The following is a 27,506-nucleotide window of genomic DNA, read 5'->3' as shown; positions in this document are numbered from 1 at the left end:
TTGGTTACAGCTCACATAAACGTACGTTAATTCATTTAGGGGACACCTCGGCCCAAACCCCATGTCGCTGTTTATTGAGTAAGTGGTTGACACACAGTTGCCTCGATTCCACACACAGGTGAGCGATCCACACGACCTTTTTTGCGTCGTTTCCGGCACATTCCATCCAGCGATCACCTTGCCGGAGGGGGAGGAAAGAACTCTAATGAAGCAGTCTTCCCCTCCAACCCCAGTCTGCAGGGACTCCCTTGCCAACAGCTGTTTCAGACCCCCAGATAGGTATTGAATCTCTCGAATTAGGTAATTAATTAGGGCAATTAAGTGATTGAGAGGACAGATGGATTGAAATCGAGGCGGCTGCTGGACCCTGGGGGGAGGCTGTTGATCAGCGCTAATGTAGCTGTGAGCTGTGAGCCTCGTGGCGGGTGCAGCCATGTGCCTGTGTTTCCCCCGTGTGTTCGGTGCTGGAGATGCAGCTGCTTTCTCTCCTCTCGGCGCCGCGTCGCAGTAAGGCTGCTGCCGCCAGGCCGGAGGAACACTCTCGTCATGGTGAAAGCACAAGACGCGGTAAAAACGTACCGTAATGTAAATTGAGAAATAAATGGCAAAATGTGCAGCGAAGTCATTACAAATTTTATTAGGACCATTTCAACGTTGTATAAACAGATTTGTATACGGGCGCTGCATTCTCCACAACTGTACACGTTTCAATTAGTTCAACCGCATTAATTCCGTTAATATAAACCTGGAGATACTATTACTGTTAAAGTTTTTTATGTATCATTTCAGTGACTAAATGCACCCAGCTGTATTTATGACTGACTTTCCTGGTGTAAGAAATTTGCCGTGATGAAGTGTGATCGCGCTGTTTGTTTCTCCGTTTGTTTGGGTTCACTGAGGTGCCTTGGCTTGATGAGCTGTTGGGAAGAATGCTTGTTGGTGATGACTTCCTCTATGAAGGACTGGAGCTTCTGGGATCTTGCGTCTCCGTGTTGATAACATCCAGACGAGCTCTGCGGCATCCTAGTCCAGAGTGTAGATGTTCTCCTCCACGGGCCTCCTTGTCTGCAGGCTGCCCGCAAAAATATGAACACATGCGTTCAGATGTACCCTCCTTGAAGATGCTACCATTTTTAATGTTTGTACCACTGAAGGATGCTCTGCCAGCATGGCATGGAGGTTAAACCTTACCGTTCTGTGGTGAAGTCAGTTTTGTGAATCCTTCCTGAAATAAGGGGAAAAGCAAAAGGGCCCATTTCAGTTGTGCTGAAGTAAAACCACTTCCAGACACAGTTAGTGCACACATCAGCCTCACGCCCTACTGTCATTTAGCTGTAGTCTACAGAGACAGCATGTGCCGCGGTGGTTACGGCTGCCACATTTGGAACCGGCAGCTGCAGGTTCAAATCTCAGTTCTTGCTTTAATAGCCTACTGCAAGGTGTTCACTCTGAGCTGTTCCAGTAAAAATGACCCAGCTCTATCAATGTGCCAGTAACTGTCAGTAGTTTGACATTCAAAATCACTTTAGAGAAAAGCTAAATGAATAAAGTAATGATTCTGTAAGCCTCACACTGTTGGTGGTCCTTTGAAGCACATGGGGTCAAGGACCAAGGTCAGATTTCAAGCTGTGTGTTTAAGGTGCTTCAATAATGGCCACGACGACAGTCAAATACTTCACTGTCTGGACAGCACCTGGAGTAGTTATGATGGAAGCAATTCTTATTTTTATAACTATGATTCGTGATGAAAATGCATGTTCTGTTGGTGCCAACATGCAGAGCGGTCGGCACCTACGTCTGAAGGCCAGCAATGCCGTGGAGCCCAACACCAGCAGGAAAAGGAGGCAGAGACAAAGAGAGAGCACTGGGATTTGGAGCTGGTGCTGATAGCTGGTCTCCTCCTTGACATGGGGCAGAGGTTGTCAGAAAAAGTGTGGGTGGTGGGAAACAGACAAGACATAACTCATCATAATGACATGGGCTGTCTGGCACTCACCATGGTTCCAGCAGTGGACAGGATGGAGCTGTGGTTCACCCCATCTGCCTCCACAGCGAGCGACGGCTGTATTCTCAGCCACGTATCCGTGGAGTGGAGGGGCTCAGGCCGAGCGGGGTAAGGCTGACCTGTTGCAGAAGCAGCACACCAACACACACTCCTGTAAGAATCAAGGCTACATCATACCCAGAAAAGTGAGGAGAATCATGGTATCGCTTAAGGAACCACTCAGGGGTAGGTGTGTGTGTGTGTGTGTGTGTGTGTGTGTGTGTGTGTGTGTCTGTGTGTATGGGAATGTGTGAGTGTGAGAAACATTTTAATTAGGTGCCCTTTTCAGCCAACTTTCTGTGCTGCTCTTACCCAGAACCAGATGTTCAAAGTGTGGGAACTGAGCTGTTGCAAACAGTTACTATTGTAGTGCCAAACAGGATCCACAGCCGTGTGTGTCAAACAGGCCCAAAGACACACGCTTCACTTGCCGGGACTTTTCCCACTGCTGCCTCAAGAGACTCGCGGAAAAACTTAGTTATGCGAGGCTCCCTCTCATACTGAAAGCACTTAATTTGTCATTTCTCTGGAAATCTCCCTGAAGCAGCAGAGGGTCATAGCCACATGACTTGCTCAACACTTTGAGCCCAATTGCACAACTTCCTGCATCCCAGAATACAATCTGACTTAGTAATCTTTTCACTCTTATTTCCTCCTCAACCGTTTTTTTTCTTCCTGCACTTTAATTACAGAGCAAAAATGCGACATTCTTTTTAACACCCGTTCTGGAACGTTTTGCATCCTTTCATATTGTCCCACAAATACCTATTTGCTCGTCGTTGAAATAAAAGTTTAATGTTTTTATCAAGGCAATAGACGATCAGTCGGTTTTTCTCACCGGTGGGAGGCTGTTCTTGCTCAGTGTGGGATCTCGAGGATTTAGCAGCTGCAGTCGCTGCCGAACAATAAACATCAGATGATAAATATTTCATTCCATTTCTGAGGGCAGGGGGCACGTTGCTTGTAAAACAAACACATTTTCCTTTGTGTCCAAGAAAATCCTTTGATTTGTAACCTTCAAAATGTTGTTTTATATATATTTCCTCTCTGTTTTCAGGAAAGGATTCCTACAGCTACCTCTGTATGGGCATTGATTGTAGTAGTGATTTGCTGGAATAGATGTTTCCTTTAATGACTATGAATAGTCTCTGGGAGCTTTCAGCATTTTGGCTACTTTTTATGCCACCATTTATGTAACCCTAATTCAAAACCACAGCAAAATATGGAATATGTGAAGGGCCGGCATTATGTAATGATGGGAATTGTACCAGCGCTACTGAAAGCCTCTAAACAGTGCCCTTACTTCAGGTCAAGTGGAGGTAAGGAGGTTGAAACACCAGTGTCGAAGATGCACACAGATTAATGCAAAGTTGTGAAAAGCTGTATCATTTCTCTTGTTTTTTCAGCATTGTGAAATTGTTATTGTACTTGAGTGCAAGTTGCATCATTCCATGCGCAAAGGTCACTCAATTGTTGATTTTTTGAAAATTTTAATCACATTTTCAATTTAAACATAACTAAACCCCCCAAATCCAATTTGAAATGTATTACATAATGACATTATAGTAGTAGTAATATGCCCGCACACACGCGCGCACACCATCTGGAACCACTTGTCCCATACGGGGTCGCAGGGAGCCAGAGCCTAACCTGGCAACACAGGTTGTAAGGATGGAGGGGGAGGGGAGGACACACCCAGGATGGGACGCCAGTCCGTCGCAAGGCACCCCAAGCAGGACTCGAACCCCAGACCCACTGGAGAGCAGGACCCAGTCCAATCCACTGCATCACCGCAACCCCCTCTAGTAATATGCAATAAAATTGAAATGGAATATATTAGTAATGCGGAGGGTGCGATGGTGCAGCGGTTTGGCCGGGTCCTGCTCTCTGGTGGGTCTGGGGTTCGAGTCCTGCTTGGGGTGCCTAGTGATGGACTGGCATCCCTTCCTGGATGTGTCCCCTCCCCCTCCAGCCTTGCACCTGTGTTTCTGGGTTAGACTCTGGCTTGCTGCGACCCTGCTCAGGGCAAGCAGCTTCAGTCAGTGTGTGTGTGTGTGTGTGTGTGTGTGTGTGTGTGTGTGTATTAGTAATGATATAATTATATCTGTGATGGACTGGTGTCCTGTCCAGGGTGAACTCCCCCCAGCCTTGTGCCCAGTGATTCCGGGATAGGTTCCCGTCTGCCACGACCCTGACCAGGGCAAACAGTTAACAAAAGTGAGCAGTGAGCGAGCATAATTATATAAATAGATACTGGCCTTTTACCACTGTTACGGTGTAAAATACTTTCTTGTCGTTGAAATATCCATCGATGTCCACTCTGCAGCAGTAGGGCCCCTTGTCTTTCCTGCTCACATTGGTGATGGTGAGATCCACGAGCCCAGACTGCAGATCCCCAGCAAGCCGGTACTTCTCTGACACCTTGGAGACGACACGGCTGCCGTCCGTCTGCACAATGATCCCTGAACACCAGAGGGCGCCACAGCCTCTACCCCAGCAGACGCTGCTCGGCCCGTAGCGCTTTATCGAGTACCGGCAGGACAACGTCAGAGGCTCTCCTTCCGTCACGATTCGGGTGGAAGCCGAGGATCCTACAGCTGGGGAAACGGAAGGAAGTGGTATACCGCAGTCCCCTAAGCCCAGAGGCTAAATGAGTGCTTGCTCCAAAGGGCAGGTCTTTAAAGGCCTGCTCTTGATGAAGTTAAAACTGAAGTTAAGCTCCTTGTTAAAATGCTCAGATTTTATTTCAGTATTACACCGATCAGCAAGTCTCAACTTTTCATCTTGCTGCAGAATAAAAATAACAATAAAAATAATTTTGTTTTTGCATGTCCATCCCAACGATTTTGACATTACTATCAGCCTTTTGGCGAAAGCCAAACAAGCGAAATAGTCCATCCTGAAAACTGGCAAGGTGCAGTAAATATAGAGGTGCACCATTTTCAGTCCCGCACTCGTTCTCGTCTTTCAGCACAGTGATAATCACGAATGTGTTCGCCACGCCGGTGTTGTTTGTCAGCAAACAGCACAATCAAAAATACAAAAAAAGTAGTGATAGCCTAGATACAGAGCACAAAGTCAGTCAGCATCTGGTCCAGGAGTCTATAATGGAATGGGTCCAAAATAAAAAATACAGTACCAGCAAAACGTTTGAGTACACTTTCTGGAAACTGGAAATTTTTTTACCATGAGTCATTCAATTAACAAATTTGATCAGGAAAGAAGCAGCCATGTCTTCCCAGCTCTTCTGCAGCACTAATTCGCAGAGATGGAAAACACTTATGTGTTGCTGTGCTTTCACTCTGCTGCCCAGCTTGTCCCATACAAGCATTGCCCAGGTAATCCCGGTGTACTCAAACTTTTGACTGGTACTGTAATTCATCACTCCAGTGAGTTATGAGTTATGCTCTGAATGTGATTAGTAGCCATAGAAAGGAAGTGCACCAACCTGCCATTTGTCCCCTCTTAATGCAATGCATCAAAACAGTAGATATTATAAGTGGACAGCACACCGATCACCCTAATGGCCCAGCTGTCATTTCCTTGTCACTGTTATCAATATTAACATATAATTGGTGGCAGTAGAAATTGCAGTTGTCACAGTCGTGCGGCATCATAAAGGAAAACAGCAGCAGGAACAGAAGACCGCCGTTGTGTGGCGAGACAATCAGTAGCTCACTGTACATAGTGTGGTACAAAGAGTAACAACAGAGTTCACCGTTGTGCTCGAACCAGATCTGACAGCTGTCACAGCACTTGTAGCTGGCTCCCGATGTAAGTAAATCACTCGGTTCGTGGAGTAGTGGCCGGAAACGGAAGCGCCGAACTGCTGGCCGAAGCACCCGTGAAGGGTTGCCGCACCAGCGTCGCAAGAGACGTGTTACCATCAGCGGACAGAGCTTCCCGCACTACACTTTGCTTTACCGCAATGACAGCTACAGCACAACTTTTCGAATGTAACTCGAAGTTAGCAGTGGCCCAGTATCAGGTCAAGTCCCCCTTGTTACGTAAGCAAGCGGTGGCGGTTTTAATGGCGGCGGTGCGGTTAGGCAATAAATCAGCACCCAAAGAGTAGGCAGTGCTAAACGACTCCTTCAGCTGCTTCTCTTGCCTGCAGTCGTAACGGTGAGGATCCAGTGCAGTCGGAGCAGGATGTCGCTGCTGAAGTCCATCTTGCGGAGTGCTGGGCTCGAGACCATGTCGGAGCCGGCTCTGGCTCGGCCGCCCCGGTCGTGCCGCCTGGACAGGCCACGTCTGAATGGGCCACTCTGTCCTCGAGCTTCTAGCTGTGACATCTCCAGCCCAAACAGTTGAAGCCTCTTTAACCCTTAGGTACAAATCTTGAGCTGGGGAAAAAAAAGAGCCTTTGTTGCCTGGTTGAGGATGGAGATGGGGCTCCTTTGCTGATCAGCTGTGTTGACAAGTCTTGGGACTCCTTTGTGAAGGGACAGACAGTGTTTCCATTGGTGGCCCCGCGGAGCTCACCACGCTGTTGAAGGGGTTCAGTCAGGAAAGCGCATGATTTGTCAGCGTGTGCAGACACGTTTGGCTTTATTGTGGAATTTGGGTCTGTTTTAGACCAATTCAAAGGGTTATTAGGACACACTTTTTAAGGAAATACAGCTGTTCCTTTTTTCCCTGCACATAACACATACAGTTTATAATATTTACTCATTACTTACTTGATTAGCACACTTGCTTAACCGTGGGCTTAAGTGCAACGTACAAGGATCAGTTAAGAAAAGGTTTAGTTTTATAGAAGGTGCAGTAGAATTGAGGGACATTTCATTCATGGAAAGGAAATATTTTGAAAATCATTTGTCATTTTGATTATAGGACAGATGCATTGAAATGTAATCTGGTGATTATTAATGTTGATTTCTAACCATCTGGCTTACAACAAAGGTAATTATGTTGTACAATGAAGGCTTTAAGAATATATCAGGTTGTATAACTCAACATCCTTTCCAGCAGAATGAGAAGCTCAGGTCAAAGGATTAATGGTACACTTCTGAATCTCCTCCATCGTTCTCTGAGTTCTCCAGGTTCCCCAGGTCCTCCAGGTTCCAAGGGTTCTCTGGTTCTTCTGCCTTCCCTCCATTCTCCGGTCCTTGAATTTTCACCAGTGCCTCAAGTATCTCCTGGTTGTCTAGGCTTTCCAGCACGATCCCTGCAGTCTTGCTCTTTGGGTTGTTGTCAGACTTACAGCCTTTTCTTGCGCTGTTGGATATGACCACGGAGAAAGGAGAGCACAAGTGAACTTGGTGCATTGAAAAGAGATTGCGTGCTCAATGCAACCTCCCTCCAGAGAGGAAACAGCGCTAACCTTCTGCACGGGTCCTAAAAGTGGTATTCTGGGAATCACCTACCATGAAAAAACAAGCAGCTAGCTCCTTTTGTAGGAAATCGAGAAACAACTGATGCAACATGTCGTGCCAGCCATGCGTGTGATGTGGAAGAGACTGGGATTTTGTTCCACTAACAATAGTTAAAGCTTTCATACTTACACTATGCTTAAATGTCCTGTTTTCTTTCCTGTACAAGGAAAAGAGCAGAAAACACTCTTTACAAATCTGGATCACCTCAGTTTTAAATCCCTGTGGTTTGGTGCTTTATAGTAACGCTGACACGTTTCAGTTTCATTACTCATTAAAAATGAGCGCGTGATTGCGTAACACCGCAAACTGCTTACTTCAAAGGTTTTTTGTGCTTGTCAGAGTAGAATTTCAAATTGCAATTATTATTCTACGTTTCTTGCTAATGTTAAAGTGATGATGAAAAATCCAAAAAAGCTGTATAAGTCTTAAAAAGCAACGTTTACTTTCTTATTGACAATACACGGTTTAAAGGAGCAACTACAACTGCGTTGAATTTTGAATCAGATTAGAATTTAGTAAATCAAAATATTCAAACGTAATTATATATCATGATGAATATGTTTTAAAGCTTAAGGTATGTTTTTCTGAAACTGTATAATTACCCCCATTAGGCTCACGTATTCTTTTCTACTGCGTTGATCCATGTGGTGTAAAAGTGCCAGTTATGGATTCAAACAGTGTGGTCGTCGGGCCGTCCGAGAGGGCGCATAGAGCCATGGTGTCCATACTCACGTCTTAGGAGCAGAAACACAACGATCACGAGCAAGGGCAGCAATGCAGCCAGACTCCAGACGGGCATGAGCTCCGATACCTGAAGGCCACAGAGTCTGTCAGATCGTATACAGTATGCTTACGGCACATGTGTGTTCAACTTTGACTACTTGTGGATCTTGCTCACCTTCTTGCTGTTGACCGCAACATCATCGTTCGCTGGAGGAGCTGCAAAATAAATTGGAAAAATATATTATGCATTATCAAGGGCACCAAAGTGTGTGAATTGGATTTTACATGAGGGCTAAATACTTATGATAAATTATTGCAGCTGATAGGGACCACTGATGCAGTCAAACAGCAAAGTGAAATATGAATCTGTAGAATTTATGTACCAATAGAATATCAGATAAGCAGTAATATAGTTGGAATCGTTAGGCCTTGTATGCGATGACAACAAAGGTAACTGATGGAATACCATTTCCGAAGAAATGCATTTCCTTGAGCTCCTGTGGTGTTTGCCGGGGGGCTGCTGTTACTGCGAGTGTTGTTGTCGCTCCAGTGGTTCTTCCGGGTCTTCTTATGTCAGGCGTTGTTGTTGTTCCAGGTGTTGTTACAAGTATTGTCATCGTTTCAAGTGTTCCTGTCTTTTCATGTGTTGTTGTTGTAGTATGAGGTCTTGTTGTTTTAAGTGTTGTTTCAAATGTTCTCGTTGTTTCAGGTGTGGTTGTTGTTACAGGTATTGTTGTCTCAGCTGTGGTTATTGTTACAGGTGTTGTTGTTGTTGTTACAGGTGTGGTTGTTTCAGGTGTGGTTGTTGTTTCAGGTGTGGTTGTCTCAGGTGTGGTTGTTGTTACAGGTGTTGTTGTTGTTTCAGGTGTTGTTGTTTCAGGTGTTGTTGTTACAGGTGTGGTTGTTGTTTCAGGTGTGGTTGTCTCAGGTGTGGTTGTTGTTTCAGGTGTGGTTGTTGTTTCAGGTGTTGTTACAGGTGTGGTTGTTGTTTCAGGTGTTGTTGTTACAGGTGTGGTTGTTGTTACAGGTGTTGTTGTTGTTTCAGGTGTGGTTGTTGTTACAGGTGTGGTTGTTGTTTCAGGTGTTGTTGTTGTTTCAGGTGTGGTTGTCTCAGGTGTGGTTGTTGTTACAGGTGTGGTTGTTGTTTCAGGTGTTGTTGTTGTTACAGGTGTGGTTGTCTCAGGTGTGGTTGTTGTTACAGGTGTTGTTGTTGTTTCAGGTGTTGTTGTTTCAGGTGTTGTTGTTGTCACAGGTGTTGTTGTTACAGGTGTGGTTGTTGTTTCAGGTGTTGTTGTTGTTTCAGGTGTTGTTGTTTCAGGTGTGGTTGTTGTTTCAGGTGTTGTTGTTTCAGGTGTGGTTGTTGTTACAGGTGTTGTTGTTACAGGTGTGGTTGTTGTTACAGGTGTTGTTGTTGTTTCAGGTGTTGTTGTTACAGGTGTTGTTGTTGTCACAGGTGTTGTTGTTACAGGTGTGGTTGTTGTTTCAGGTGTTGTTGTTACAGGTGTGGTTGTTGTTACAGGTGTTGTTGTTGTTTCAGGTGTTGTTGTTACAGGTGTTGTTGTTGTCACAGGTGTTGTTACAGGTGTGGTTGTTGTTTCAGGTGTGGTTGTCTCAGGTGTGGTTGTTGTTACAGGTGTTGTTGTTGTTTCAGGTGTTGTTGTTTCTGGTGTGTTTGTTGTTACAGGTGTTGTTGTTGTTTCAGGTGTGGTTGTTGTTACAGGTGTTGTTGTTTCAGGTGTGGTGGTTGTCATCATTGTTGTCGTTGTTGTTGTTGTTGTTGTTGTTGTCGTTGTTGTTGTCGTCGTTGTTGTTGTAGGTGCTGGCGAGAGTAACATGTTATGTTAAACACTAGATGTTACAACAGCTCCAAATGCTGCATTTCCCACGGGTGCTGTATAACTGCACTTATACCATTTGTATGTACAAGCTGAATATAAACACTAGATATATATGTTCAGAATTTTTGTATGTTAGGAAAGCAGTTTGAAAGATATTTTAATAATGACAAGTAAGCTCTGGTAATTCAGTTTGTTTTTGTCTGTACTGTATGCATTGTAGAAGGGGGTGCGGTGGCACAGTGGGTTGGACCACAGTCCTGCTCTCCGGTGGGTCTGGGGTTCAAGTCCCCCTTGGGGTGCCTTGCGGCGGACTGGCGTCCCGTCCTGGGTGTGTCCTCTCCCCCTCCAGCCTTATGCCCTGAGTTGCTGGATTGGGCTCCGGCTCCCCGCGACCCCGTGTGGGACAAGCGGTTCAGAAAATGTGTGTGTGTGTATGCATTGTAAAATAACTCTTGGCTTTTGATTTTAGGAACAAAAAAAAAATCAGTTTAACTACATTTATCCAAAGGGTGTCCAAAAAAATTAATTTTCCTGTTGTGTGAGTGAAGTAGAAGTACAGTAATGTACTGTAGCTGGTGTGTCTGAATCCACATCTCCACGTGTTGGGGTGTTGGGAATTTGAGAGGGGCTTTATGTAAAATGTACGAAATTACTCAGAAGGTTCTGTTGGCCATATTGGGTCTGCTATTTGATTGAAAAATTGTGGAGACAGCGGAGCAGGAAGAGTTTTGCAGATGATTTTTCGGGTATGTATTCACTTTTGGCAAGAGTGCAGTTTTAGAAAGCTGTTCACAATAAGTGTGATGTGCACAGTGGATCCCTGCTTGGTTTATTGCTTATCCTGCAGATAACTGATCAATTAAAAAGAGAAGTGGGAAATACCCCAGAGCAGAAATTGTTTTGAATGGTTTCATAGTTATATCTGCTGTTGACAGAGTTCCAGTGATACTTGAAATAATTGGTTTGGGGTTTTCAGATGGAGTGGAAATTCATTATTATTATTTTTCTGCATTTGACATAATGGGAAATCAACTTACAGTAACCAGAATTTCAATATCTGCGCTGTTTTCAGGAACAGATTAATTTTGTAAATCGAGGGATGTGTGTATGAAATTTGGATATCGATCATGTTTTTTGAAGAATAGCAAAAATAAGCTTTGAAGATAAGTTGGGATGTTTCTGTAAATGTTATCCTTCTTAGCGCTGGAAAAAATAATGTAACAAAGTACTGAAAATTTATTCTGGTTGAGTTTCGATGATAACATAAAGCCTAATTAAATAGATAATTGCATGGGGAAAACAGTTTACAGAAAGCGCAAAGAATGTGCAGGATCGTGGCAGAGAAATGCAGGCCTTGAGAAGAACACATTAAAAAGAGGAGTGTGTACGTGTGTGTGTTACCTTTCTTAATGATCAGTCTAACATTGACTTTCTGGTCATTGAACAGTCCTGGTATTTCCACACGGCAGCCATATGTGCCCGAGTCAGTCTCTGCAGCGTTGCGGATTATCAGGGAGACATCGCCCCACCTCATCCGTCTTGATATGTCGTATTTCTGTGTTTTTCTTCTTATCACTCGAACACCATCGGTGGCAACAATTTCATCATTGCAGCGTCGTAATGGCACTGGTCCTCTCCCCCAGCATATAGGAAGATAACCATAATACCGAGCATCATATCTGCACGGAAGGGTTACATCTTGCCCAGCATTTCCATACACTGTTTGTGCTGAGGACCCACTGACTGCGAAGGCAAATAGAGAGCGAGAATGAGCGCTGCTCACATAGTCATTATAGTCCTTAAAACATTTACATTTTACATTTTACATTTATTCATTTAGCAGACAGCTGCCCAAAGCGACATACATCTCAGCAAAAGTACAATTTATACATTAAACACGTTCGGTTTACCACTTAAACAGCTCTGAATAAATTCACAGCACAGCCAAGTAATGTGTATTTGTATTTGTAAATTTGTATTTGTCTTCATACATCTTTTGCAACATTTTTTTTTTAAGTTACCATCGAGCAAGCATTGAAAATCAGTATCCAGACAAGTGCTGATTTCTGTGTAGTTCACAGTCCATTACTATAACGCACCTTTAGGCACTTCGGAAAGACTCTGCTACTTTTCAGCTTACAACTAAAACTGCCGTTTGGAAAATTTAAACACGGAGCCATCGAAGAGAGATCAGCCAAGCCGTCAGTGTCGAAACAGATCCAAAAGCCCTGCTGCACTCTAATGTGTCCAGGTAGAACTGACCTGTGAGCAAGGGGAGGAGCCACACTGTGTAGGTAAGGCTGCGTGCGGAGTTCATGCTGCTCTCGCTGCAGCGTCCTCTGATAATGCAGCGCTGCTGACTTGTGCTACAGTGACGTGAGAGTCCGCTGGACTCTTCGGCTTCGCTTAAGCAGAAAAATCATTTGCCTTATAGAACAGTGAAGGAGGGCCAGAGTATGGGTCATTTCCTGTTTTTGTTTTTATTTCCCCTATGTAATATCGATGAACCAAAATCACAACTGCTGAACCTGCAGGGAAAGTTCCTCTTTTTTGTCTGGGTGCAACTGAAGGGCAGAATGCAAGAAAGCAAAGGGAACAAGAGTTTGACTGACTGACTGACTGACTGACTGACTGAATGAATGAATGAATGAATGAATGAACTAATTTGATTAATGAAATCCATGTTCCACACATGGTAACTATCAAGGTAGTATACTAAATTCACATAACTCGTTTTCATTGTGCTCCCTTATTAGGTGGACACAGTAATTTATATTAAAGAAATTCAAAATACAGCTTCTCACCAACCTTTACCCATCAACCAAACTTTAATTAGACTCTTTACTCTGTGTATAAACAATGGACTGAGAGGCAGTAGCAGATAATACCTAAATGACCATAATGCAAGCTGCACACGACACCACTCATTTCAGGACTAGATGTCACTTTCAGCCAATTTGTGCATTTTTTCTTTGTTTTTTAATTTTTGGAAAAGCAGTCACACAGGAAGGAGAAGTGAAAACACCATTCAGTTTTGACTGTGGCCAAAAACAACAGTGATTTCAGGTCTCTGTAATTTAAGTGCTTTTATAAAATTATATTAAACTGTATCCGAAGGCCAACTAGCAGACCGTATTATAGCTGCAAGAAGCCCCCAGTGCCTTTTACACAAATGACCAAAGCTTATCCACAATGGGATGCATGCAGTTTTTTTTTTTATGAATTAGTGACGATATGTCTATAATTAACAAAATATGTGACGTTAGTTCCCCATAGAGTGACCACAAATAGATATATTGAGTATTGAGGATAAAGGGGTGAATTTGCACTCTGTATGACTCAGAATATGGACACAGCAGCAGAGCTCACATTGTTTTGTGGAGCTGATCACTGCACGGCATAATTAAATATTTCCCAACGTGCTCCATTGCGATAGCAGTGTGCATTTCTGCCTCCGTCTGCCAGAGCTGTGGTGCTGGGTGGCCGAATCTAGCAAGGTTTACAACTCTCCTTGTCCTACTGAGAGCCCAGAAGGGGCATTCGGTTGGTCTGCTTTCACTTCGTTGATTCTGGGGATTCACAGAAACCTCCCCTTGCGCCTTCCAGGACCACAATTACCTTGATTTCTTTTGGGAAAAGTGACCTGTTCCTAGAAGAAAATAACGACTAACTGGGATATGATTTCTAATATTTTTTAATCCATTTTTTTAATGTCAATATATATCCATGTCATCCCGCACATTCTTTTTGCATGAAATGAAGTTCGCAAGATCGCTGCCAATGTCTTTCACTCTTCACAGCACACAGACACTATGCCATCAGAGGAACTACACAGCATTACAATATTGATAAATGTTTGCTCCTAGATCTTCTTATTAGATCATGATATTAAAGTTTTATTCATTCCAGCGGTTGTTGTTTTCCAGTGTAATTTAGAGGTTTAAACACTAGATTTAGACAAAAAAATAGTCAGATAGACACCACTGAAGGACAAAAAATTCTTTTGTGCAATAAAAAGACAGTTATATGAAAAAAGAGTATTTTTTTCAAGCCATTGCTGCAGTTTTTCATGGTAAAAAAACCCTTTATATAACCTTTATTTATATAAAATCTTACACACACACACACACACACACACACACTTTCTGAACCACTTGTCCCATACGGGGTCGCGGGGAACCGGAGCCTACCCGGCAACACAGGGCGTAAGGCCAGAGGGGGAGGGGACACACCCAGAACGGGACGCCAGTCCATCACAAGGCACCCTAAGCGGGACTCGAACCCCAGACCCACCGGAGAAGAGAACCCAGTCCAACCCGCTGCGCCTCCGCGCCCCCTAAAATCTTACAATAAATATTTATTCAAATGAAGCAATTCTCCACTGATATCGTCGAAAAACGTAGCGTACAAGTGTGTGAGTCTCTATGCGTAAGTGTGAAAATTTAAACCCGAGAACATTATGGAAAACACACATTTTTACAGTTGTCATTCTTCAGTCTCGTAGATGTTCTCCATTGCCACGTCTCTGCTATGCAGTCCATTGGTGCGATCACAGTGATGAGAAACCGTGGGGCAGGTGCCACTCTGAGCCCTGTGGAGGAGAAGCCACCTGTCAGCGGACAGACTGCCACCGAGCGCCGAAATCAGTGCCGTCCACCCCAATGTTCACAAAAAGTGACCCACTCACTGTTGCTATGGTTACCTACACTGAGACCACGAATAAAATCCTCGCTTCTCTGCATTGACTTTCAATCTCAGCGGAAGTGTGACTATTTGAAGAATTTCTGTTAATGACACTTTTTTGAAAGGTAATTTGCGGAATGACAATAAAACAGGTTCCGCGAACGTGTAGCCATTGTCAGACCTAATTAGCTGAAATATTTGCAGCATTGTGTCAATACAAAAAGCAGCTCTTTTGATGTCAAACAGCACTTACTTGCTATTCATCCGCATTTTGCCTGCAACAAAAAATAATAATGTCAAAACAATGCCAGCGATGCGACGCGTTGTTTTCGCCGAACGTGTGAGTGACGAGTTGAAGGAGTTCATACTCACACATAAAGACAACAAAAGCAGCGAGGAAAACTCCTGCCAGCAGAAAAGAAACCATTACTGCACACAAGGCAGCATCTCTGTTGGCCTGCAGCACAAGGGAAAAGTTTGCTGTTGGCCAAGGGCCTCCTTTCGGTTTGATACACTTTAAAAATGAGGACGTGAAAGTATTCCTTCCTCCATACTCACAGCTTCTCTTGATAGAGCCGTGCTCTGTCCCGACGAGGTGAAAACGTCGTGCGAAGCAGAGCTGTTCGCAGAGGCTGCACAAAATGAACATTGAGTTACGTGCAGTTATATACAGTTATATAGAGTGTTATAGAGTGTTCAGTCTCTGAATGTCACTGAGCTTCTGTCCTGAAGTGGCAGTGGACAGGAGCTCCACTAGGGGGCGCTGTTTGGCCGCACCGAGACCCTCACAAGTGTGCAGTGATACACACATTTCTCTGATTGTAGGGTTGTCTCACACACACACCCACACACACACACGATGTCTACAACCATTTGTCCCGAGGGGGGTCGCGGTGGACCGGAGCCTAACCCGGCAACTCAGGGTGCAAGGCTGGAGGGGGAGGGGACGCACCCGGGACGGGACGCCAGTCCGTACAGGGCACCCCAAGCGGGACTCGAACCCCAGACCCACCAGAGAGCAGGCCCTTGTAGGGTTATGTTGTTTACAGATACAAAACTGTCAGAAAAATGCTTCTTTGGAGAAGGTTTGTAGATAAAAATACATCAGTGGACACAGCTGGTTTCATTGCATCAAAACATTAAGTAGTTTTCAAAATGCAACTTGGAAACAGATTTTTGGTGCAAATAGTTTTCCCATGTAGGTGTAGAGGTCGTGGCTGACAGGATGTTGCATGATGATTTATTAATTAAAAGGACATGAGCAGGATATTTATTATTATTATTATTATTATTATTATTAGCTCTTTTCCTATATTGTTTTGCAATTGTACATTAATTTATACAGTAGGGTATTTTTTTACTGTATCAGCTCAGAATAAGTTCCTTGATTAAGAGCACAAAGTCGTGAAGGTCTCACACCCAGGATTCTCCCACTGCAAAGCAATAGCACCTAAACACTACATGACCAGCTGCCCCCAAGATAGTTAAACAGCTCCCTTCTTGAAGACGAATGACTCTCAAGTGTAAAATTTGTCTGATTTCTTCTCCTGATGCAGATTTGATGTTTTTACCCCTCCTGTGACAGTGATGTGACAAGTGTGAATAACATGTCATGTTTAAGGATGCGTATATAAAAGTGCCCTCACCAGCTGTACACTCACTAGTGGTGGTCACTGTTGTAAAAGGAGGTGTTGTCGCAGTGGGGGCTGCGAAGACATAATGACATTATATTGAAATATTAAACATATTTAAATGTAAAATCAAAGATGGAAAACATTTCATTCAAAGCCGATAATCTCGGCTTCAAAGTGGATAATATAAATGATACTGACAGAAAACTCTGAGGACAACTTACCTTGTTCAACTGTCAAAACGATGTGGTGTTTTTGGTCATTTAACGGTCCGGGTATTTCCAGTCTGCATCCATAGGTCCCCGAGTCGTCCTCTCTAACGTTGATGATGGTCAGTGAGATGTTGCCTGTGCTCAGTCCACTCAGTAACTGGTACCTGTCCGACTGTCTGTGGGTCACTTTGAGTCCATCAGTAGAAATGATTGTATTAAAGCATTTAGAGTAGGATAGCTCTCCTCTTCCCCAACATATATGTAACATTCCGTATTTCTCCACATTGTAGGAACAGGGTAGAGTGACATTCTCTCCACCTACAGCTTTCACAGCCTGTCCAGCACTTTCACTGTCTGGGTACAGAGCGAGAGAGAACAAGAAGAGATATCGGTCATTGAGAGTCATCACGTCAGTGCACCATTCACAATTCTGAAAGTAATGATGTGTTTAAAAAGTTCGCTATGAATGTGATCTTTAATGTGTACATTGCTAAGCACGATGTATCCGAAATGATTATGCACCAGCTTCCTTTTTCCCTTGTATGCACATTTATACATTATGTGTTGTATGGAATTATATGAAATGATGTATTTGTGCATGGTGTTCCTGTGCTTCATTGGTAATGTTTACTCATTTCTTACATATTTCAAACCTGTTGTGCCAGTGCAAGAGCCACAAAACCTTGCAAGTACCACAGTGAAAAAAACCACAAGAGTTAAAAGAGTGGGAGCTTGAAAAAGCAGCACAGGACAATGAAGCTCAGATGTCGGACTGGGCAAAGATATGCGCGCGAGTTGATGGCTCAGATCATTATTTTTTTTTCTCGAAAGATATTAAAATTAAAAAAATATTTTACCGTAACCTCCTAGAGACAACCAGAAGCTCGCTCACCTTTGCAGCAGAAGGAGAGACAGCACAACATGGTGACTCTGGAGAAGAAGCTACAGTTGACCTTCATAGCGAAGTGGTCTCTTTCCTCTACAGACGCACAGAACCATCAGAATGCTTCTTCTGAACGAAAAAGCTGCGGGGCGTTTAGGGTGTCTATTCTTGCAATCACATGACTTCCTTGTTCCCTCTGCATCGGGTTTGTTTCATGAGAAAAAACTCACTGATCACATTGAAGATAAGACATGTGCCACACGGTCAGCTGTAAGAAGCAGGTTTTGGGTTCCCCGGTTGGAGCTTCATATGCCATCGGTCTGCTCCACCAGCAGTACACACACAAATAGAGTTTCAGAGGAGCTGAAAGGCGCTGGGTGGACCGGCAGAGTGGGGTCAAAGCGCAGAGAAATAAAATGCAAACGGGCACCTCAAACCAGCCTAGAAATAACCCTGTAGAGGTGTGACCTGGTTAGGGTACCCGACATTTTTATCTCAGCGTTTTCTGGTGTTTGGTGGTTACTGCTCTGTGCCGTAGGCAGTATTAGCAGCGTGGACTGCGCCTCTCTGACATGCTGAGGTTCATCTTTCTGCCATACAAATGAGTCACAGTTCCTGTGTGGGGGGCAGTCGAAGAAGGGCCTAGGCGTTCACTCCCACCTCGCCCGCAACTCAGAACTTGCATCAAGACAAGTCTCTTCCGAGTAACACAGCTTGGTGCAGGAAATCTAAAGTAAAGAAACCACACTTTTTTTTTCATTGTCGATACATTTATTTGTTTAGCTGCTTTTCTCCAAAGCGACTTACACTGTTAAGGTACCTACAAATACTGAACCATTTATATATCTGGGCAATTTTGGATAAGTGTCTTGCAGAAGGGTACTACAGCAGTAGGTGAGGTTTGAACCTGTGACATGTGGAGACAGCAGTTGACATGTAGACAGCAGTTGTAAACAGTACGTGACCAACTGCCCCTTTTACCTACATATCTGAGGTCGCTGGTTTGAAACCCACTCCTGATTTAACACTTTTGATCAAAGTACAGTAAGAGTGCCCTGCTGCAGAACTGAATAAATCACTGTAAGCAGTTTAGTACACTGACCCATCGCTGCAAACACAAAGGTGTCAGCGACATAATGACAGCATGGATATGTATTGAAATGATGCTTGTTCTTATACTCCAAAAGCAGATGCAGCTTAGGTTCTATTTTCTGTTTCTCTCAGTTTTTCCACACAGCTCCAGCCACTGCCTGTGGTTAAGTTTCATATTAGTTCTCACCCCCAGTTTCCTTTATTTGTCCTTCTATTGTGTGAAACACAGTGAACAAAACTGATTGAGCCCATGAACTCTACAGTGCATTGTTGTCAGTCATTTACAACAAAAGCAGCTTATTTCAATATATACTCTGTTTCATTATTCATTTATTCCCATAAAGGGAGGAGTGTGAGAAAGCTCTGTCCTGTGTCACATTGCTCAATGAATGCAGCAACAAGGCAGCACTATTCAGCATCACATTGCATCAGCCAAGTTCTGCAGAGCTTTTTCCGTCCTCTTCTTTGTCGTGAAATTTCAACAGTAGGTTCACATTTACTTGAAGGAGCTTGAAAAGGACAATTGCACTTGTGCTTTTTAAAACATACCATTTTTGATGATCCATCACACGTGGTGTCTTTAGCGAATTGTTTTACCAGTATAAAATTATGGACGAGTAAAAATTTTTTTAATCTCTAAATGTCATTAAAACAGAGGTACTTCTGGTGGGTGGTGATGCCAAAACTCTCGACATAATCACGTCAATCTTTACATCCAATGGTATTAGCTTCAAGCGTACAGATTGTGTCAAGGACTTGGGTGTCCTGCTGGATGGAAAGCTGTCATTTGTATCGCATGTAAATGCTTTGACTAAGTCGTGCTTCCTTCAGTTAAGAAACATAGCTAAATTAAGGCGATTCCTATGTAGATGGGATGCTGAGAAACTGGTTTGTGCTTTTGTCTCAAGCAGGCTGGACTATTGAAATGCTTTATTATCAGGTTGTCCATACCAGACTGCATCCAGGCTACAGTTGGTACAAAATCCTGCTGTGAGAATTTTCACTAGAACTGGGAAGTACAACCATATAACATCGGTACTGAAATCGCTGCGTTATCTCCCGGTAACATTTACAGTTGATTATAAAATCCTACTTTTCATCTATAAGGCAGTACATAGGATTGCTCAGGCTTTCTTTGTGAGATTATTGATTTTTATATCTCAGGACGGTATCTTCGTTCATTGAAGGCGGGTTACCTTAAAGTACCTGTGATCAATAAGACCTCGGTAGGAGGGTACGCCTTTAGCTATAGAGCACCTAAACTGTGGAATAGTCTACCAGTTACTGTCACAAATGCCCCATCTGTTTATGTCTTCAAATCCAGATTAAAGACTTAAAGGTTCGGTCATGCATTCCACCTCGAAATGTAATTCCACTTGCTTTGGTTGTTTTTTACCGCCATTATATAAATACATAATAAATTAACTTAAGTAACACATTACTAACTCTGTTCTTTCTTCTTGTTGAGCGCTGCCTCGCTACATAAGACTTGAGGAGGCCGGCCGGTGGTGACAGACGAATCCCATGCTGACTGAAAGATGATGTCCATCTGCCATGATGAACGAGATGTTCCGTGCTGAGCTGGGGATCCAAGATGCCATTTAGCAACAATATCATTATTACTTGTTAAACTGCCTTACAATTGTTACTAATCTAGAATGCCCAGGAGGGGTGGGCAACCACTGGCCCGTGGACCCCCAGAGGTTTTTTCTCCCTCATCCTTCAGTTGAGAGTTTTTGTTCCTTTCCCTGGTGGCCAGTAGGCATACTTATAGATCTATAAAAGTACTTTATTATGGTAGCCATTAGTCGACTGTATTCTTCGTTTGTATCTGTTTTTTCTTGCCTTATGCCTGTGTTAAAGAGCTCTGTGTCACTGCGTGAGAAGAGCGCTCTATAAAAATAAATTTAATTGAAATAACTTGTGCTTTTTAAAACATGCCATTTTTGGCAGATCACTTCACTATAACGTTCTTTACCCTCATATTGTAAATAGAAAGCAGGCCCTTATTCATTCAAGAATCCTTTATTCTGCTATATGCAATGTTTGATTACATCATGACAGTCTGTCATCATTTGGTGGCCCATACTGCTTTGTACTGTATAGTACAAGTACAACCATTCAGTATGTAGAGCATGTGATAAACGAGCGCAAAGATGGTAAATGTGTGCTCAAGTACCATGTCACAACTGGTGAACTGACAGGTCTTTGGTGAAAAGCATCAAGAAACAACCACAGAGTCTTGAACTGTCTGCAGTGTCAACCCCTGACCATTGCTCATGATCTGAATCATAATCTTTGATCAAACACCAAAAGATTGGAAATGGTACAGATTATGATTTGAAACAAGTGATTAACTGCTGTATTGATTTAGTTTAGTTACTTTTGCTCTCGGTAGCATGTAGGCCCCCAGCAGTAGTTCAGCTGCAGGTCAGTTAAAATTATTAACCTGCAAAATTCCCTCCTGAGCTCCAAACACCTTTATTACTTTATAACTTCATCCTTTACCATCTGTTACTTTTTTACTTTTGCATGTCAGTTCTAACAATACCTAGTGGAAAAGGTGCACTGTAGTATCGAACTGGAAACCTGAAATGAACAATTATTAATAAGATGGTCGCCCAGTAAACTCATGGAAGAACTGAAAACAAGGAAGAAAATATACAGATTCAGACTGACTGGTTTGTCTGTATGCATTTATTTGGACTTTTTCCCACTCGTTCACACTTGTGGCTGTGGTGGGATGAGCTCCACACACGTGACATGGTCCATTCCAGAACTGGACAGCGGAGACCCTGATCTTCTATCGCGCTTTCTAATACGCCTTTTGATCACATGGCTCAGTCCTGCATGGTAAAGGCACATGGGAAAAGCAGTTTTTTAATGCAATAAAATTTTCATGCACTGGAGCTAAAGTGCTGGTACCCGAAGAGTTGTTGGTTGTGGCTACATATGTAGATTTTCTGTGCATTCATTCAACTTACCACAAATGATACAGAGAGTGGCAAGAATAACCCCTCCTAATCTTACAGCATTTCCGAAAAACAGTCTGCCTTTTTCCTGTGGTGAAGAAGAATTACATCCGAAACATATCTGAAAAAATTATAATTGTTCGTTGTATACTGAGTGCATAACAGTTTTTAGCATTGATACAATTATAGTAATTATATGGGTTTTCCCCCCAGAAGCTTCCCACGTGTGAGTATTATTTATATAGTATCTAAGTTTATCTACACTATACAGAAAATATTTTTAAACTATAAAATACAAAACATTACCAGGTCCTGGACATGAGTGTCAGTTGATGCATAACCATCAGTACTCATAAAAGTAGTCCATGTCCCTAGGGAAGAAAGGCTATTATGTACAGTATTACATGCTGGGTGATGTAAATTTTACTTTGTTAAGCACAAACAACCAACCTAACATTCTCAAAGTACTTGGGGAAACTCAGATACTATCTATCACAAGAATGCTGCAGAAATGTGGTTATGTTCTGAATGCACGACAAATTAGTAGTTAGACTAAATTCTGCAGCTTACATTCCTAAATCATAAATACAAGACTAAGACCCCAGTCGCATTAATAAATATTAAATTTTCATCAAGCATTGCATGTAACACAGGTCCAGTTATATGATTATATATAAAATTTTTAAGCTTGTTTGGAAATGAAGTGTTTTCTTTGAATACACATACATGAAACCACCCTCACCAGGCGTAAGCTTGCTAGTTGTGGTCAATGTCATCAAAAGAGGAGGTGTTGTCACAGTGTGGGTTGTGAAGAAATATTATATTAAATGTGTTCAAATGTAAAATCAAAGATGGAAAACATTTCATTTAAAGCCGATAATCTCGGCTTCAAAGTGTATAATATAAATGATACTGACAGAAAACTCTGAGGACAACTTACCTTGTTCAACTGTCAAAACGACGTGGTGTTTTTGGTCATTAAACGGTCCCGGTATTTCCATTAGGCATCCATAGGTGCCCGAGTCGTCCTCGCTGACGTTAATGATGGTCAGTGAGATGTTGCCTGTGCTCAGTCCACTCAGTAACTGGTACCTGTCCGACTGTCTGTGGGTCACTTTGTGTCCATCAGAAGAAATGATTGAATTAAAGCATTTAGAGTATTGCAGTTCTCCTCTTGCCCAACATGTATATAAGATTCCGTATTTCTCCACATTGTAGGTACAGGGCAGAGTGACAGTCTCTCCAGTCACAGCTTTCACAGCCTGTCCAGCACTTTCACTGTCTGGGTACAGAGCGAGAGAGAGAGAAATTTTCAGTTATGCCAATCCAATGTCATTATGTTGATATATTAACTACACTGTGTATAAAGAAAATCTCTTTAAAATTGTGTAAAGGAGTGTAAACACAATTCTATTTCCAGTTAAGGCATAGCAATTTTAAACATGAACAGTAATGTTAACCGTAAAATAGCACAAAATATTAAGAAATTCGATGTCTGCTGTTGTTAGGGGACATTGCAGAGAGTTCAGTTAGAGGCGATTTTAGAGCTAAATGTTTAACATGTTGTCCGATAGTACAGTAAGAGCTCACCTGCGAAGCAGAAGGCGAAAGAGCACAAAGTGATGAAGCTGCAGTTCATATTCATAGTGAAGTGGTTCCCTTCCCACAGATCTCTTCTCTATTATGGTTACATGTTGAGAAACTGGCCACTATGATGTCATTTGACTTCCCTTTCCTTTGTGTGTGCTTCAATCCAAGTGTTTAATGTGTATCTACATACACTATAATGCACAAGTATAACTGGCAAGAACAGAACATCAAACCCATCTTGGTTCCTTGATAAGTTAAATTAAATCGTAAAATTGTGCGCACACTATACTTAACCGAACCTAAAGTCTATGCCTCCTCTACTCTGCTGGGAAGTTTGATCTAAACATGTTCCACCCTTAGCTTGAAAAGACGTTTTCTTAAGCCAAATCTTCAGTTACCATTATTCATCTGACACTTGTCTGCCAAGTGACTTACAATGTTAGGTTTGTATGCTACACTACTTACAACAATTTCAGACATTGGAGCTGGATAACACTTATTGGGGTGATTCAAGGTAAGAAGTTTCCTCAAAGGCACCACAGCAAGCGGTGGAATTCACTTCTTAGTGTTGCACAAGGGGTCTCTGTATATATTGGTGTAACACAATAATGAAATGTACAAACTGTATTTTCTGTGAGATGTACGTCGCTTTGGAGAAAAGCGTCTGCCAAATAAATAAATATAAATGTGAGCACATTTTTTTATGTACAGTAGATAAAAATAGTGTAGACATACATGCGAAAAACCCATGAATTGCTTGCATCTGCACGCAGCTGAACTTAGCAAAACCTCTACTGAAACAAGAAGCATTTTCCGCATCTTCCAGTTGGAGCGTAAATTTAATGTTTATTTCAGAATAATTTCATAGAGCTCAGTTTTTCACAGTTTGTACAGTTTTACTGAAATGTTTGTTTTCATATCACATGCAACAGCGGATATAATGCTCGCTGTACCGTTCTCAGTACATCACTTTGGAGAAAAGCGTTGGTCTAATTCTCTTTTAGTGCTGTATTTGGGTAATAATGTCAAAATCATTACTTTTTCGATGGGGTGTTTACAAATGAACAAAATGGTACCGGACTACAATATGGGAGTGTCTTTTTTCCCAGTCAGTAAAAGTGGGACATCTATAGCTGTCAGAGTAGAGCTCATGCGTGGAGCTCTGTTGCTTTTCGCTCTGGCCTGGAGTTGGTCCAGCATGGTCCAAAAATGGTCCCATCCTTCTGGGACTTTTAAAAGCAGGCCTTCTTTTTTCATCCACAGTGCAAACTAAAATGAATTTGTCTTTTTTCTGCTTGCGCGTCTCACTCTTTATGTGAGAAGCACATCATGCACAAAGGACGCGTGTACGCTCGTGTTCAAAGGCAACAGAAAACCAGCAATAGCCCATCAGTTGTTGGCTGCAACCACCCAACTGTCTTTGAACCTCTTCTCTCCGATTCCGCCCAAAAGTCCTTCGTCTGAGTCTTCGTTAAATGGCGGCAGCGATGCTGCAGTCGCTTCTCGTTTTCGGCATCATGATGATGTGTCAGAGTTTCCCTCAGACGGGTAGCTTCAACAAAGCCTGGGTGCTCTAGTGCTGCGGTGCTCTAATCGACACAAGAGAATATGTCCGTTTATTTAATTCTTAGAAAAATTCAGTTAAATTTTGCGAAGCGACAGAATCTCAGTGTAGACCAGGCCTCTTTGAATCCCATGTCGCCTTTCTGCAAATTCCTTTTGCTTCAGATCCATCCCGGTAGGCCTGCTCCACTCGTCCTCCTACTTCCGCTTTTGATTTGCGTGTTTTTTGGTTCAGAACGCAGGGCCAGTGTAATCCTGGTCTGAACTTCCCTGTGGCTTCTTCTTAGAACGTCTCAGGCCTGTTACCACAAAACGGAGGGAAATGTTGAGATCCGCACAGATGCACAGACGGTGTGAGTCACTCGAGGCTTCCTGTGATGCAGTTTTGACATTTTCCAGCTTATTGCTATTTACACATTTTACATCAGAAGGAATTCAGTTCAGTTTATTTTTATAAGGCACTTTTCTCACACAGTGACACAGAGCAGTGAACAAAGGCAAAAGGCAAAGAAACAAATAGATCAGGCAAAGAAACAGACAGTTGACTACAGAACTAGTGTAACACATTATCGATGCTTTTATAAAGCTATAAGGATGCCTACTGGCCATGGAGGGAAGGAACAAAAAATTCTCAACTGAAAGTGAATTGAGAAAAAACACTTTTGGGGTCCAAGTGCCAGTGGCTGCCCACCCCTCCTGGGCAATGTGGATGAAGCCATTATGCTTAAATATATAAGCTGAAATACTTTTCATTAAAAAAAAAAAAGAGAAAAACTTCTGCTCAACTTCTCTGTAGAACTCATTGAACTTACCTATAATAATGACGAGGATTAAAACAGAAATAAGTATAATTGCTCCTATCCGTACCGCGTTTTCCGCTAAGGTTCTGGTACCTCCCTGGAAGTGGAGAAACCAGTACAGTACACAGTTCAAAATTATAGTCAGACTGATTTACTAAGTGAAAACTCTAATGCTGGATGATAACTATTTTTGTTTCTAAAGGTCATCCAGCGAAGGCCATTCATTGTGGTGAATGCTGAGTTTTAAATGCACTGTATACACACAACAGTACCTGCATTTGGACCAGGGTACCAATGGAGCCGTCCCAATCGGTAGTGCCAGTGTGGGAATCCCAGTATGCTTACAAACGCAGGGAAACACAGCACCACACAGATATGAAACAAGGAACACACAAAGTATACCAGCACTTCCATCAAATGCAAAGTCAAGTTCCTTCATACTGATGTATATTATAATGCAATTTACCTCCGTATGAACTAACACAATAAGATATATATGAAAATGAAAATGCATTTGAAAATTAAGCGGGTTTTCACATCGGCTGCTGGTGCACCTACCTCTTTCAGACTGTGGCTTACCGGTGATGGAAACAGGTGGTCCAGTCACAACAACAGGTGCTGAGGCAAATTTAAGCGAAGACATGGTAATTAATTTCAGATAATGACCACCTTAATGAAATCCAATACATATTAATTATTTACATTTACATTTGTTCATTTAGCAGAAGCTTTTGTCCAAAGCGACGTACATCTCAGGAAAAGTACAATTTACACGAGAATTATACATTCTCTTATAAATAATTCTTGAAATTAAAATGCACTGAAGCAGGAAATTTATAGGCATGAGTTTGGTGCACATAGATGAGAATACACCTGCTGTTCTGAATGTGTGTGCTTGTTATTTATTTATTTATTTGTTTTGTTTGCTTGTTTGTACAAATATTTGGCATGCAAAAATTTTAAGCTTATCTTTTCAAAATATTGCGCTGCTGTCATGCTGTACATTTGCAAATAAGAAAGAAATGAATGCACAAAACAATAATCTGCCGGAAATCTTCTGCATGCAGCGCTGTAATAAAATCTTTGTTCACCGTAACGTACATCTCAGAGAACAACACACGGAGTCCATAACCTCAACAAAAGGACGTTTGAAAATTCTTTGGCAGATAGTTCATTCAGACAGTCTTTAAAATGAAAAATGTGTATTTATAATACCAATAATTATTTTATATTCAGCAACTGGTGCACTTTTCTTACTTTTCATCTAACTATTTTTTGAATTGTGATATTCACCCTAACATTTACCATGGTTCAGTGTTTTCTCTAGCAGCAGTAACAAAGAAATGTAACTCTGTACCACAACGTACCGCGATCTCAGTCTGCGAAAATGCTTACCTCTGCCAATGAGCAGCAGAACGTTGTATTTCAGGTCATTAAACAGCCCAGGTACTTCTACACGGCATCCGTAGATTCCTGTGTCTGCCTCTGTGGCGTTGATGATGGTCAGTGAAACGTTGCCTTTCCTCACTCGACCCAGTAACTTGTACCTGTCTGACTGTCTGTAGGTCACTTTGTCTCCTTCAGTAGAAACTACCATCTTGGAGCATTTGGAATAAGGGACCTCTCCTCTTCCCCAACATGTGTCTGTGACACCATAGGTTTTCACGCTGTACCCGCAGGGCAGAGTCACTCGCTCCCCAGCGACTCCAATCACTGTCTCCACATATCCGTTGCACACTGGAAGCAACCAGAGAGATCGTGCACATTTGTCCTCAGAACTCTTGTTTTATATTTCATATTCAGGACTCACTTACCTGCCACCAGGCCTAAGGAGATGCCATGGAAGACAAAGGAAGATGGACCCATTTTGACTGTGCAGGTCTGTAATCAGACAACTCAACAGTTAGTTAAAACCGACGGGTCTTGGTCAAACATCTGTTGTGTCACTTCCTTTTTTCATTTTAGCCTCAGACAGCCACAGCTGAATTCTAATTTAGGCATCAAGCACGGTTCAGAACATACTCTTGGCCTATTTAAAATGGACTTCCTGGGAGTGTTTTCTCGATGCTGAAGACCCCACCCAAGTAATGTATCTCT

At 42.6% G+C, this 27,506-nt stretch overlaps 2 protein-coding genes and 1 long non-coding RNA gene across 5 annotated transcripts; all 3 read right to left on the bottom strand.

Annotated features, from left to right (window-relative positions):
• Positions 1-622: 622 nt before the first annotated feature.
• On the bottom strand, positions 623-2,941 carry LOC108936802 (uncharacterized). 2 transcript variants are annotated; one of them, XR_001966305.2, is made up of 5 exons: positions 2,883-2,941; positions 1,997-2,124; positions 1,796-1,901; positions 1,192-1,225; positions 623-1,072 (listed from the first exon to the last, which is right to left on the bottom strand). It is a non-coding gene; the product is annotated as an uncharacterized LOC108936802 (long non-coding RNA). The 2 variants fall into 2 exon arrangements; XR_001966304.2 differs by lacking the exon at positions 2,883-2,941 and having other exon boundaries at positions 1,997-2,185.
• Positions 2,942-14,298: 11,357 nt separating this feature from the next.
• Positions 14,299-18,238, bottom strand: LOC108936808 (hepatitis A virus cellular receptor 1 homolog). Its single transcript, XM_018756387.2, has 7 exons — positions 17,402-18,238; positions 16,522-16,863; positions 16,313-16,372; positions 15,225-15,298; positions 15,039-15,123; positions 14,920-14,941; positions 14,299-14,574 (listed from the first exon to the last, which is right to left on the bottom strand). Exons 1-7 carry the CDS (start codon positions 17,466-17,468, stop codon positions 14,469-14,471), a joined length of 756 nt encoding a protein of 251 aa, XP_018611903.1. The 5' UTR covers positions 17,469-18,238; the 3' UTR covers positions 14,299-14,468.
• Positions 18,239-23,874: 5,636 nt separating this feature from the next.
• Positions 23,875-27,303, bottom strand: LOC108936809 (hepatitis A virus cellular receptor 1 homolog). Of its 2 annotated transcripts, XM_018756388.2 has the most exons (6): positions 27,224-27,303; positions 26,805-27,146; positions 25,968-26,027; positions 25,682-25,749; positions 25,422-25,506; positions 23,875-24,908 (listed from the first exon to the last, which is right to left on the bottom strand). In XM_018756388.2, exons 1-6 carry the CDS (start codon positions 27,273-27,275, stop codon positions 24,841-24,843), a joined length of 675 nt encoding a protein of 224 aa, XP_018611904.1. In that variant the 5' UTR covers positions 27,276-27,303; the 3' UTR covers positions 23,875-24,840. The 2 variants fall into 2 exon arrangements, with proteins under 2 accessions (XP_018611904.1, XP_018611905.1); XM_018756389.2 differs by lacking the exon at positions 25,422-25,506.
• Between the last annotated feature and the right edge of the window lie 203 nt (positions 27,304-27,506).

The sequence above is a fragment of the Scleropages formosus genome, chromosome 13 (assembly GCF_900964775.1).
Source record: "Scleropages formosus chromosome 13, fSclFor1.1, whole genome shotgun sequence".
Classification (NCBI taxonomy): Eukaryota; Metazoa; Chordata; class Actinopteri; order Osteoglossiformes; family Osteoglossidae; genus Scleropages; species Scleropages formosus.
Note: the sequence above shows the minus strand (reverse complement) of the source record. Positions and strands in the feature narration are given on the sequence as shown.